This window comes from Electrona antarctica (genome assembly GCF_951216825.1).
Source record: "Electrona antarctica genome assembly, chromosome: 19".
NCBI classification, from domain to species: Eukaryota; Metazoa; Chordata; class Actinopteri; order Myctophiformes; family Myctophidae; genus Electrona; species Electrona antarctica.
In genome coordinates this window covers 121,378-135,695 of record NC_136800.1, presented here as the reverse complement: position 1 = coordinate 135,695, position 14,318 = coordinate 121,378, and the positions used below count along the sequence as shown (strand labels likewise).

Genomic DNA, 14,318 nt, shown 5'->3' with positions numbered 1-14,318 from the left:
GCAAACTTTTTTTCCCCCCTTCCAATTTCTACCTAATCTGACCACTCGTAATACAATTCTGTTCAGTGGTGCTCTACTTGAAAGGGTGTCCGGAGAACTCGCCAGTTTAAAACTATGTGTTGTTATTGTCTTTGAGAGAAAGTTAACATAACTATAACTAAATGCATTTGAAATTCAATACAAAGGTTACTTTTCAGGATTCCAATTAAAAAATGGCAAAAAAAAATATTCAAATATAGCAAAAATAGCCGATCTACAAGCTCAAAACGCGTCGCATTGAGACGCGTTTTGAGCTTGTAGATCGGCTATTTTTGCTACGACAGTAATATGTACTGTGGCCCTCTGGAGTGAATGTGGAAATATATTGGCCATCGTCAAAGTCTGCCCACTAGATAGACATGAATTGTAGCTCAGTTGGAGATCTTGTTGTTTTTCCTCCTAGTTGATCCTGGTGGGCGACCACTGCCAGTTGGGGCCTGTCGTCATGTGTAAGAAGGCGGCCAAGGCCGGCCTCTCCCAGTCCCTGTTTGAGCGCCTGGTGGTCCTGGGGATTCGCCCCATTCGCCTGCAGGTCCAGTACCGCATGCATCCGGCCCTCAGCTCCTTCCCCTCCAACATCTTCTACGAGGGCTCCCTACAGAACGGAGTCACTGCCGGTGAGTCACCAAGAACCGCGTCTAGCTTTTTGCTATTGAAAAATAGCAGATCTACAAGCTCGTAGCACGGCACTGCTACTTTTTTTGAAAAATCGTGAAAATGTGTCGAAATAGCCGATCTACACACTCACGTCCCCAGTTTAAATGTCTGCTCTCTTTTCTCAGCTGATCTGTATCAGCTGAGCGGCTGTGGCTCAGGAGGTAGAGCAGGTCGTCCAATGATCCCTTGGTCGGCGGTTCGTATCCCGGCTCCTCCTGTCCACATGTCGAAGTGTCCTTGGGCAAGACACTGAACCCTACATTGCCTCCAATGAGTTGGTCGGTGTGAGCTTTCCACCATTGGTGTGTGAATGTGGCAAGTGAGGACGCTGGCGTCGACTGTTCGCCGCTTCACCTCCCAATGTATGAATGAATGAACCATTGTAAAGCGCTTTGAGCACTTGGAAAAGCGCTATAAAAATGCAATTCATTATAAAGAAGCCACCAGTATTAACATCTTGCACGCACGCACGCACGCACACACACGCTCCGTTCTTTGTTCTACAGTACATCATTCACCGTCTGAGTCATCTCTCATGGTTCATTCTCTCTTCTCTCACCCCACAGCGGACCGCGTGAAGAAGGGCTTTGACTTCCAGTGGCCCCAGCCGGACAAACCCATGTTCTTTTATGTCACACAAGGCCAGGAGGAGATCGCCAGCTCTGGCACTTCCTATCTCAACAGGTTTCAAAAATAGCTTGATTGTTCTGAAATATCATTTGGGAATGTTCTGTTCTGTCAGCCTGTCTTGTCTACATTCTTTCCCCCAGAAATATGTCACCTTAGCTTTTAACCACTTTTAACTATTATTTTAAACTTTAGCAGTTGAAAAATAGCAGATCTACAAGCTCATAGGTCTGCTATTTGTTTTTATCGTGAAAATATGTGCAAATCATTGAATATATGTTCTTTTCCAGTGAACTCTTTGAACTCAAATCTTTGCTTCTGGGGTGGGTCCCTGGAACAACATATTTTGGGGCTCCTTGACTTGAAACATACGTTTTCCTCCATCAGGGGCGCCTGATGGAGGGGAAAGGAACTGGTCGGAATAACGTGTTCCTTCCGTGCGCTACGTCCGGCCGGGGACATTTTGTAGAATTAACCTCAGGTCTAAAATGGGGTTAATGACTCGATAAGAAGAAGCAGCTTGGACTACTCATGCATAGAAGGAAGCATGAGGTCAGTCCGCTGCCCCCCAGATTGGCAGAGGAAGTGTAGCGCCCAGGATTACATTAGATAATTGACACTGGGTGAAAATATGAGTTGCAAAATTGTAAAAAAAAAAAAAAAAAAAAAAAGGACTCGATATAACAACTTTGATCCCTGTTATCGTGTGTCCAGGACTGAGGCGTCCAACGTGGAGAAGATCACCACCAGGCTGCTGAAAGCCGGAGCCAAGCCCGACCAGATTGGCATCATCACCCCCTACGAGGGTCAGAGGTCATATCTGGTTCAGTACATGCAGTTCAGTGGCTCCCTCCACACCAAGCTCTATCAGGTAGAGAATCACTTTTTTTTTTTAATGTTTTTTGTGGCTTTCGCCTTTATTTTTATATATATATTTTTATGGAGGGACAGACTGGCTGACAGGAAATGGGGAGAGAGATGGGGGAGGTGACAGGCCGTTGGGATCGGGAGTCGAACCCGCGGCACACTGCCAGACTGGATTACCAGCTAAGGTGCCTGGACCGCTGAGCCACGGCCCAGGCCAGAGAATGACTTTTTCGTGATGTGTTTTCCAAGCCATCTTTGTTTTAGACGGCTCAGTAGAGAGGAGGGGACAGCAGCAAGCAACACAGGTCTTGAGCAGTGTTGGTTTCGTCGACTAAAACTGAGACGAAAAAAGTGTTCGTCGACTACCTTTTTCCACTGACGAAAACTAAGCTACGATGACTAAAACTGAGACTAAATATACTGACAGTTTTGTCGACAAATACAAACTAGACTAAAATGTTAGGAAGGGACTAGTGGACAAGAGATCCAGTATAAGTAATTTTACGCTTGGTTGCATGCTGAAAATAGCCGATCTACAAGCTCACAACGTGTCGCAGCGTGACGCGTTGTGAGCTTGTAGATCGGCTATTTTCAGCAAGTGTAAAAACGGTCATTACGACGGCATCATGGCCCGCCAAAATACATTTTAGTCGACTAAATCACCTGTAGATTTAGTCGACTGAATTCTTATGATATTTAGTCGACTAAAACTAGACTAACACTAAAACATTCCAGGTGACTAAAATGTGACTAAAACTAAATAAACTATTCAAGAGACTATGACAAACTAAAATCAAAATGTGCTGCCAAAAACAACACTGGTCTTGAGTGAGTGATTTGAACCCAGGGCATTGCGGTAATATGTGGTTGAGCCAGCCGGAGTACTCCTCCTGTTGTACTATGTGGTTTCTTGAAATAAGTGCAACAACACATCATATCAACAGTTGGTAATGCTGGAGACCAGGAGAGCTAATTAAATTATTCTCTCTACCTGAAGTAATACATTAACCCATTTTGGGTGGGAACCCCTTTTGGTGTTTTAAAGCATTGTTATACTTAAGCTATTGAAAAATAGCAGATCTACAAGCTCATAGCTGAACTTGTAGGTCTGCTATTTTTGAAAAACCGTGAAAATGTGCCTCAAATCTTTGAATATGTATTATTACAGAGTGAACATTTTAACTAAAATCTTTGCTTCTGGGGAGGTCCCTGGAACAACATATTTTCAGATGGCGGGGCGGAGGCATATTACATATAATTTGAGCACCACTGATACAGAAACATGAGGTTTTTCAGAAAACTTTCAGGATTTTGAAGACATTTTAAAAATGTCGACGTCAGGCCAAAATGGGATAACGCATAGCATGCCATGCGTCCCTCGAAGCTTGGACAAAACTACTTCCTCAAGCTGTGATAAAGTGTAAAAATGAATCGGGTGTGTCCTATTTTTCCACCGATGTGTCTTCCCAATCCATTTGCCAGGAGGTGGAGATTGCCAGCGTGGACGCATTCCAAGGCAGAGAGAAGGACTTCATCATCCTGTCCTGCGTCAGGGCCAACGAGCACCAGGGCATCGGCTTCCTCAATGATCCCCGGCGTCTCAACGTCGCTCTCACCAGAGCCAGGTGACACTTTTACTGAGAAATGGAATATAGCGCCGAAGTCCTGACGTCACTCGCTCATTGATTGATTAACAGTTTGCAGAGTTACAGTACATTTCAAGTACAACTCAATACAACAACTGTTAACTGTGAGCGGACGACACCATAAAGCATTACACTTGTTTACAATAGGGCCCACCGTTTTCAATTCATCAAAACATTTAGAGACGCACGAATATACACAACTATATAGTCAAAACAGGAAATCGTCATAGGAGGTAAAAAGGGAAAAGAAACATATACAGTGAGGGGGAACAGGGGTGGGTCGGGATTCAGATTTTACGGGGGCCAGTTTCGAATTGCAGCTTTGCAGTTTTGAAGGAGTCAAGGGATTCGCATGTCTTAATGACTGTTGGTAGGGCGTTCCACATTTTGGTGCATAGGAGCGAAATTAATTTAGTCCCTTGTTTGTGCCGAATCTGGGTTGCACATCCCCTCGATTCCCCTGGTTCATGGAAGTAATTTCTCTATGGAGAATAACATGGGGTGATCTTAATAATATCGTCTGCTATAAGCAGCAAAATAAACAAGCTGTCTCGACGTTATTGTCAGGGAGGTGTCTCTGTATCGTTTGCGACAGTCAGTCACTCATATATATATGATACTGGACCCCAGGAAGAATAGTCTCCACTACGGTGTACTGTAGACTAATGGGGATCCTTAATAAACTAAACTAAATACAGTCTGTTTCTAGCGAAAATGTAACTAATTCAGTAGCAGTAACAATAGCGTTTTCTCTCAGTCAGTTGATTCTTCATATCCATAATTCCATATGAGTGAAACGGCCAGGTTGATTTGTTTATTTTTCAAACACAGTTCTTATATGAGGCGGTCTAAAATCCCCCTATGGGGATTACAATGCAAATAAAAAGTACATGAACCTGTGGATTTGCGCCCTCTACCGATATTGACGTCAGACTTCGGCGCTCTGTAGCCCTGAGTTACTTGTAGTTTTTCAAGGGCCGTGGCAATTGAATGCTTTTGTTGTACTTCAACCAAATATGAGAAACAAGCCCCTTTCAGGTCTTAACTTTTCAGTCATCAACATGACCATCTTGCTTTAGACATGCCTTGATTGCTCTTATAAGGTTTCTCGTTCAATAACATTGGTGGTTCTTGTCTGCAATTTTACCGATTTGTGGTTCATCACCATTCTTTTTTGTGGCAAAATGCCCACAATAGAGCGTAGCAGTCCCGCCCCCTCCAGAGACCTGGAAAATAATTCCCCGTTCATTTTCCTCATAGACTTATTTTATTTAAAGACGTTTACGCCGCGGACAAAGCCAAGTCGAGTCGTGACATGTCATGACAATAAACACAATGTTTTGGGCCAAACAAATAATTAGAATGAAGTTACAACACTTTTTGTTGTTTTTCTTCTTTGTAATTATTTGTTTGGTCCAAAATATTGTTTGTTGTCATGATTTGTCACGACTCGACTTGGCTTAAACATTGAAATGTCTATGGGGGGAAAATGCATTGGGGATTATTTCCTGGGCCTGGCGTCGTCATGAAAGGGGGCGGTAGGGACTGCGACTGCTCTATAGGGACGACACGGTAAAAGCAAATGGTTTGTGTGTTTTTAAGGTACGGCGTGATCATCGTGGGCAACCCTAAAGCGCTGTCCAAGCAGCCTCTGTGGAACCACCTGCTGAACTACTACAAGGAGCAGAAGGTCCTGGTGGAAGGACCGCTCAACAACCTGAGGGAGAGCCTCATGCAGTTCAGCAAACCCCGCAAGCTGGTCAACACCGTTAACCCTGTGAGTTAGACACATTCTACCCCCGGCCTTATGTTATAATTTAGCTATTGAAAAATAGCAGATCTACAAGCTCATAGCGCGGCACCGAGTGCCACGCTACGAGCTTGTAGGTCTGCTATTTTTGAAAAATCGTGAAAATGTAGTGCAAATCTTTGAACATATAACGTTAACGTTTTTAACTCAAATCTTTGCTTCTGGGGGGAAGGTCCCTGGATGATGAGCGGTCGGCGGCCAATTACACGGCGGCCAGTTACATATCATTTTTGGGGTCCTTGACATGAAATATTGAGAACCCCTGACATTGAAACATGAGGTTTTTCAGAAAACTGTCATGATTTAGAAGACATTTTTTTTAAAGAATCGTTCCCAGGTCTAAATGGGTTAAGAGACCTAGACTCATTAAAACCTACTACCGTTTCCGTCACGTCACCAACAAGACCAACATTAAAATAACGGGACCGGACTTGGATAATAAATAAATGTCGTGTTGACATATAGTGGAATAGCATTGTGTGTTCTCTTGATTCATAGGGGGGTCGCTTCATGAGCACGGCCATGTATGATGCCAGGGAGGCCCTCATTCCTGGGTCCGCGTATGACCGCAGCAGCAATGGTAAGTGATGCCTCGTACTTTTAACAATCATGCTCATCAATAGATGTACAATCATCGTACTTTTAACAGCCGCCGTGAAGCTCGTGTAACCGTTTAAAGTTGGATTTTCTTTGACGTTGCTAAGTTTGAATTAGTGTAAACCTCTTCTGCCCCTTCACGTTTTGGATTCATTGTTTAGAAAAGGGTAAGAATCGTTCCTTGTGGAAACATGCGCCGTTTCTGAACGGGGTGGGAGGGGCCCAGTGTGTGACCTCATCTCGGAGCTACAGAATGAGCGTAGGGAGAGGGCACATATGGGGCTATATCCTCAAGTGCAAGTTGCAAGTTGCCTGCTCTAATTCTAAACATACCGGTATCGGTAGTTGATTTGTCACTCGTAGTCGTAACCATGCAATGCACAACGGTAACAGGAACGCATGCCCTAAAACACAGTTTTTTTTCACATAACTCTCGCGCCACAAGCGGCGGATCACACTCCCCAACTTGCCGCGTTAGTTGGTGAGAACAGAGTACAGCCCCTAATATGTTAAGTCCAACAAACGAACTTGGGGAGACAGGGCCTTCGCAGTGGCCACCCCTTCTCTGTGGAACTCACTCCCAACTCACATCAGAGCTGCCCCCACCTTCGAAATGTTCAAAAGCACACTCAAAACCCACCTTTTCAGACTGGCTTTCCCTACATAACCCCCCCCCCCCCCCCCACCCACACACACACACACACACACACACACACACACACACACACACCCTTCTTGTTTGTCCACTTTTGATTTTGATTTCTAGTTTTTAACCTTTTTAACTAGTTTTTCTAATACAATTGTTTTTGCTTCTGTTCTGTAAAGTGACTTTGGGTACCTATAAAATATAAATCGTATCGGCACAGTTGGAGTTGCGTCCCGCTCTGGACAGTATGGTAAATCATTGGTAACGGACCACTGCCCTGCCTCCCTCGTGTTGCTGTTGGAAGCAGAACTTTTAACCTAATATAAACAGGGTTCCCACGGCCATGAAATTCCTGGAATTATGTTGACATTTTCCTGTCCTGGAATTTGTCATGGGTCCCGGGGATATTTCCGGCTATGCATTGTTTTTGGCTAACGCCCGGGATTCGAACTCGGGTCTCCCGCGTGACAGTCCCAACATCTTAACCACTAGACCAAAGGGATATCCCCATGGACTGGGGGGGGATATTAGACTTTTGAGGCCATCGGGCAGAGGCTCTGAGCCACTCTGCTACATTAGTTTAATACAATACAATTTCCAAAACATGTATGATGTTACACAAAATATGTAACATAAGTCGTTTTTTTGCCAAAACGGGCTGCATGACTGCATCCCAGCCTAACGTGGGCCTATACCGGACATGACGACAAGTACAGATCTACAAGCCCACGTGCTCCAGCGTGATGATGCGTAGTTATCTTCTTGTAGGTATGTTCCTGCGTCACGTGACACCAACCAGTGCGGTGAGGTGTGCAGTGTGGTATGCAGTGCCCTGGTCAGCCAATGCGAAAATCAAAAAAAAACATCTCAAACTCCCAAAGCCGCTGAACAGATTGCTCGTGTAGGCATGTATTTCACGTCTGATGTAAGGCCAGGTCAAACCGGTGCTTCTTGTACAAGACGACAACCCACGCAAAACATTGGCATGACATTTGGAATGGAATTATACCATTCTGATGCTTTATTTTTTCTACACTTTTGGGTCATTTTTCCACATAGGAGTAAGAGACTCATTATTGCTCTGAATGATTGTTATATATAGGCCTGGAAATGTAGGTTAAATATTCGGGAAAAGTTTTGAAAATTCATTGGAAAAGAATGTGTGGGAACCCTGTATGAATATTTTTACATTTATTTATTTATTATAAGCATTTGTTTGTTTATAAAGTATTGATTTTGCTTTTAGGTAGCAGTGCAATAAGCAGAATAATGTACAGTGCGGCGGACATTATTGGAATATAAACTCCTTTAGGGCAGCTGGTCCAGCTTTGCCCTGAAACATCAAGGTTTATTTTGCATCAGTGTTGTTTTTGGCAGCAAAAGGTTTTAGTCATAGTCTCTTGGATAGTTTTAATTTGGTTTTAGTCACATTTTAGTCACCTGGGATGTGTTAGTTTTAGTCGACTAAATATCATAATATTTTAGTCGACTAAATCTACAGTTTATTTGGTCGAACAAAATGTATTTTGGCGGGCCTTGATGCCGTCGTAATGACTGTTTTTACACTTGCTGATCTAGATCGGCTATTTTCAGGATGCAAATAATTGTAAAATAACCTATACTGGATCTCTTCCTAAAATTGTAGTCGTTTTTATTTGTTGACGAAATTGTCAATATATTTAGTCTTAGTTTTTATTTAGTTTACATTTAGTTTTCGTCCGTGGAAAAAGGTAGTCGACGAACATTTTTCGTCTTATTTTTTGTCAACAAAATCAACACTGTTTTGCATATAGGAATTCATTTGAAAGCATGTGTCCCGTGTCGTTGAACAGAAAAGCTCACCAAATTTGCTTTGGGAGTAAACAAAACAACTGTTATTTCCACCACAGGCCGTACAGCCAACATGTATTTCCAGACCCATGACCAGATTGGAATGATAGGCACGGGCCCACACCCCTTGAATTCCATGAACATCCCCATTCCCTTCAACCTGGTGATGCCCCCCATGCCTCCACCCGGGTACCTGGGTCAACTCAACGGCCCCGCAACAGGTGAGAAAATAAATTAAGTCACTGCCAATTCCCTCGAGGAAACAATTATGGTGTCCATATTGCATATTGTCTGAAATGCATCTTAACCCATTTAGGCCTGACATCGAAATAAAAAAAAAGTCTTCTGAAAGAATATATATTCAAAGATTTGTGCCGCATTTTCGTAGCGCGCCACTCGGTGGCGCGCTATGAGCTTGTATAACATAATGCTTAGTTAAAACACCAAAAGGGGTTCCCGTCCAGAATGGGTTAACCCATTCCGGGAACCCCTTTTTGTGCGTTATACTTTAGCTATTGGAAAATAGCAGATCTACAAGCTCGTAGCACGGCACCGAGTGCTGCGCTACGAGCTTGTAGATCTGCTACTTTTCAAAATTCGTGAAAATGTAGTGCAATATATTCTTTCAGAGCCAACATTTTTAACTCAAATCTTTGCTTCTGCGGGGTGGTCCCTGGAACAACATATTTTCAGATGGGGGGGTCGGTGGCCAATTACAGATAATCTTGGGGGTCCTTGACATGAAAATGTTTGAGAACGACTGACATAGAGAAACATGAGGTTTTTCAGAAAACTCCGGATTTTAGAAGGCATTTTGTAGAATCGTCTAAACGAGTTAAAATCAAATCCAAATAATGTGTTAAACTGTCAATTCTCTCCAGGTCGTGGTGGAGGCATGAAAGGCAAAGTTGGCGGCGGAGGAGGGGGCGGAGGGTCACGAGGTGGCGGCGGCGGCGGCCGGCAGAGAAACCGCGGTGGGATGGGGAACCACAGCGGGGTGGGGAACAACGGAGGAGGAGGGCCGGGGGACCGCGGACTGATGAGCGGCAGCCAGGCCAGTCAGGACCTGCAGGGGTCCCAGCCTTTCTCCCAGGGCCCTCCTCTCACCCAGGGCTACATCACCATGAGCCAGCCGTCCCAGATGAGCCAGCCTGGCCTGTCCCAGCCTGAACTCTCACAGGTACTGTTTGATACTTTGAATGATTTGAAGCAGGGATTGGCAACTTTGACGATGGCGAGGGCCCACTATATTTCCACACTCACTCCAGAGGGCCACAGTGCATATTTACTGTCGTAGCAAAAATAGCCGATCTACAAGCTCAAAACGTGTCACATTGCGACGCGTTTTGAGCTTGTAGATCAGCTATTTTTGTTACATTTGAATTGAACACCTGAATACTTTTTTGCTATTTTTGAATTTGAATCCTGAAAAGTAACCTTTTTTTATTGAATTTCAAATTAATTTAGTTATAGTTATGTTAACTTTATGAACTGTTAACATAACTACATTGGACACAAAAAGACTAACATTTTAATACTAGTCATTAAGTACTAGTCATATAATACTAGTCCTGAAGTAATTAAAGCAGGTTTGGAATTGTAACAGCTGAAATCAATACTATATCAGTATTCTGATATTAACATGCGGGCCGCATTAAGTGAAGGTGGGGGCCGCATGTGGCCCCCGGGCCGCCAGTTGCCCACCCCTGATTTGAAGTGTTAGACTTTAGGCATGTAACGATTCACGCAACTCACGATACCATTCGTATCACGACATGAGGTTCACGATACGATTTTTCACGATATTTTAAACAAAAAATATTTCCCAGAAAAATTACCGTTTTTTTAAAATTCCCCCCGAGCTTTTTTTCACATTTTTTATTTAATTACATTGCAAAAGAAGTAGCATTACTTTTGACAACATAACATAATTGCCTTCCTTGATGAGCATCAACGACCATCAACACCTGGGCACAGTCACAGACACACACAGCTCCCCTCTACAGTCACAGACACACACAGCACCCCTCTACAGGCACAGTCACACACAGCTCCCCTCTACAGTCACAGACACACACAGCACCCCTCTACAGGCACAGTCACACACAGCTCCCCTCTACAGTGCTCTACTACTGAAAGTGACTCTCATTTCGCTCCAAAAGCACTTGAATATGATGGAATATGACTAAAGCTCACATTTCACATCACACTTTTTTTTTTTTTTAATCAATGTTTTTTATTTCAATAAATCAATTCATATCGCCGGGATTAATATCGATATATATCGATATACGATATATCGTTACATGCCTATTAGACTGATTCTAGAAAAAACTGTTGATTGTCCCATTTATAAAGAGCTAGAAGCTATTTTTCTTTACGAGCTGAGTTGCTTTATTGCTTCTTAATAATAGCAGTGCCCATTACTACATTACACCCGAGAGCTTTTGAAGACGTCATGTAAATGCTTTCTCTTGTCCCGTGACTGTCTCGAAAGCAATTGATGAGGGAAGAACCAAAGATGTGCTTCGATATTTGATTTCTTCCTATATCGAGTCTTTCTGACTCTTTGTTTCTTCACGTTGGTTTTTGTTTTTCCACTTTATAGGACAGTTACCTCGGAGATGAGTTCAAGTCCCAGATTGACGTGGCTCTGTCCCAAGACTCCACCTACCAGGGGGAGAGGGCCTACCAACCCGCTGGTGTAACTGGACTGTCCCAGTACTAGGCTGTAAGTACTAGGCTGTAAGTACTAGGCTGTAAAGCTTTTAATGTACTGTCCCAGTACTAGGCTGTAAGGCAACTGCAACTTACCTAGAAACCATGACTTTTGCAACTCTTTGCTGTCCGGAGGAAGCCTCAAAACTACATTTTTGAGGGTTTTTTTTTCTCCATAAATCAGTGCTATTGAACACCTTTTACATCTGTGTGTCCATAGAACCAATGGAAAGTAGTAAAAAACGCATTGGACAAAACCTCTTAACTCCTTTGGACCCCCAAACTGTCTGCTAAAGCATCTAACTCCACCACCTCTCTCCTTCTCATGCAAGTAATGGACAATATTTAATGTCACAACACCAACTTTGATGAGGCAGTATTGCATCGTTAAAATATAAGCTTTTATTCATTTCCTTAAAAATGTGTATTTTTCATTTCCTGAAAAATGAACATTTTGGAGTTATGAGGTTTCCTCCGGACAGCAGAGAACTGCAACTTTACCTAGAACCCTTTAATATTTTGTTTTACTTTGTAAGCAAAACAAAATATTAAAGGGTTCTAGGTAAAGTTGCACGCTATTAACTTGTAGGTCTGCTATTTTTGAAAAATCGTTAAAATGTGCCTCAAATCTTTCAGAAAATTGTCATGATTTAGAAAACTTTTTTTTTCATTTCGACATCAGACCTGAATGGGTTAAGAAACAAATATTTTAAAATACAACCTGACAAAATCTATTAATAAACCTTTTTTTCTACTCCCCCCCCCCCCCCCCCCCTCAGGTTTCTGGAAAGGAGCTAGGCCTGTGTCGAGCTTAGTTCGTCTGCATTTTAATCTGGGTAATAACAAAAAAGAACAAACATGGATACCCGTTTTCCAACTGCTACAACTGAAGCACCACTGTGTGAAAGTGACAGGAGAGAGAGAGAGAGACCCAAGAGAAGCCAAACCAATCACAGAGTGAGAGAGAGAGAGAGAGAGGGAAAGGAAAGCATGAGGAGAGCTGGACGGGAAGACAAGAGAGCAAGAGGAACGAGCAGGAGACGGAAAGGAGGAAAGCCAGAAAGGGCTGCTGCCGCTCGCACACAACAACCATGTCGAGTTGAGCGGTGGAGCTGTTGTTGGTCAGAGTAGTGCAGTCGGAGAGGAAAAGACCTGAAATGGGTCAAGGGAGAGAGGGTGAAGGGTCCGAAAGATCTTTCCGTGGGACCGAGGGGCAGCGTTGTGCCATGTTCTCCTCCAGGGCCCCGGCCTCCCCCCCCCCCCCCACCCCCCCCTCCACACCATTGAGGGATCTCCTGGTAGTACGGTTGGTTACGGACCTTGCTCCATAAGCCGAGACCGATGGAGGAGAGAGGGTGTTCTTCTCCCACCAACTTCCTCCGAGCTCACTCCACCGATTGTGTCCCATATGCATAGGAGAGAGAGAGAGAGAGGAACTAAATGGGGCGTTCAACTCTTGAAGCAGTCAAGTCGATACGGGAAACTTTTTTTAAACTCAAAGTTTGACTCTGGAGCTTGCGCACACAGAGAACACTAAGAGAGTGAAAACACAAGGTGTTCCGATGCACTTTTGGGTGGTCGTGCCCTATAGGACAGATCAAAATGATTTCCGGGGGGGGGGGGGGCCTGGGAAGTAGCCGCGGATACTTTTGCTTTTCATTCTAGAACTTTGAGTTGGAAAGTTTTCTCCTACAAAGTCTGTTTTCATGGAGGTTCTCTTGAGAGACGGGGAAGCGAAGCGAGGGGTGGCCGTCTTTCAACCAGGTCTTCTCAAGGTGGTCTGCAAAGTACCAAGTAGTGGAATTTGCTTTTGAGAGAAAAAAGAAAAAAATTGAAAAAAAAGAGAACAAAATGTGTTTAATTAAAGGAAAAACATTTGCTTTGTCTCGAGACAAATTTGGTGACAGATCCTGAGAGGTCTGTCTCTGTGGTGAGTGAGACAATGTTGTTTTTGGTTTCTTCTTCCAAATGTATGTCTTCTTTCTGTAGGTAAAAAAAGAGTAACATTATATACAGTAACCATTTTCTAATTGAAAGAAGCAGTGAGGCTATTTTGTCCTTGATATTTTCCAAATTAAAAGCTTCCCCATGTGATTTACAGCCAATCCACAAGAATCTGAACCGTACACAAGCTAGTACAGCAGAATGGCCTCATCTTATGCATAACTATATCGATATAACTGTACAGAAGAGTGACGCATTCCTAAGACACTTGCCCAAATAAGTCCTTAGTTGAATGCAAGAAAAACAAATCCCTTTACAGTCAAATGAAATCATCGATAAGCCAAGAGATCATATGTTTAAGAAGAGAGAGCGACAGCTAGCAACATTTTATGTTGCAACATTTTCTAGAATATTTCTGTCCCAACTGAAAACGATTAGATTGAAGATAAAGCATGGCCATACATTTTGACAGTGTTTGATCCTGTTGAAGACATTTTTGATTTGAATGTTGAAATTGATTTTGATTCTGCTTTAAGATCATACATTACCACTTAGATGATTAACAAAAGGATCATCTATAAATGTAAATTATTCTTTATCAGGATGGCTCCCAGAAGGTTCTTGTATACATTACCCCCAAAGAATGCATCATTTTGTGCTTTAGTAGTTGATTTACTGTTGACAAAACATGGTATAGTGAAATTCAAAGAACTGTAGTTTTACGTTGAGCTATGCTTACCGGTACCTTCTTTTTCATTTCCCATGCCCTGTAAGAAGGAACACATGCATTATTATTGTAACCTATGATGAAAGTTGTTTATTAATCCGCCATTTGATTCCAAGACAACCTAACCCTTTGCCTACTGCAGTATGTGGCATGCTTCTATGTGAGACCAACACGATTCGTTGGTTACCATTGTCATCGTCATGTTCACAC

At 43.1% G+C, this 14,318-nt stretch overlaps 1 protein-coding gene across 3 annotated transcripts in view; it reads left to right on the top strand.

The window, feature by feature from the left end:
* LOC306943316 (regulator of nonsense transcripts 1-like) overlaps window positions 1-13,531 on the top strand; it is a 33,527-nt gene extending 19,996 nt beyond the window's left edge. For 2 of the 3 annotated variants that reach the window (XM_079529562.1, XM_079529560.1), the window contains exons 15-24: window positions 443-656; window positions 1,263-1,380; window positions 2,038-2,194; window positions 3,673-3,815; window positions 5,439-5,613; window positions 6,145-6,226; window positions 8,779-8,940; window positions 9,601-9,899; window positions 11,328-11,450; window positions 12,217-13,531. In XM_079529562.1, the coding sequence (XP_079385688.1) occupies window positions 443-656; window positions 1,263-1,380; window positions 2,038-2,194; window positions 3,673-3,815; window positions 5,439-5,613; window positions 6,145-6,226; window positions 8,779-8,940; window positions 9,601-9,899; window positions 11,328-11,447 (1,470 nt within the window). In that variant the 3' untranslated portion in view covers window positions 11,448-11,450; window positions 12,217-13,531. Of the gene's footprint in view, window positions 1-442; window positions 657-1,262; window positions 1,381-2,037; window positions 2,195-3,672; window positions 3,816-5,438; window positions 5,614-6,144; window positions 6,227-8,778; window positions 8,941-9,600; window positions 9,900-11,327; window positions 11,465-12,216 lie in introns of all 3 variants that reach the window. The other variant, XM_079529561.1, reaches the window with a different exon arrangement.
* The last annotated feature ends 787 nt before the right edge of the window (window positions 13,532-14,318 follow it).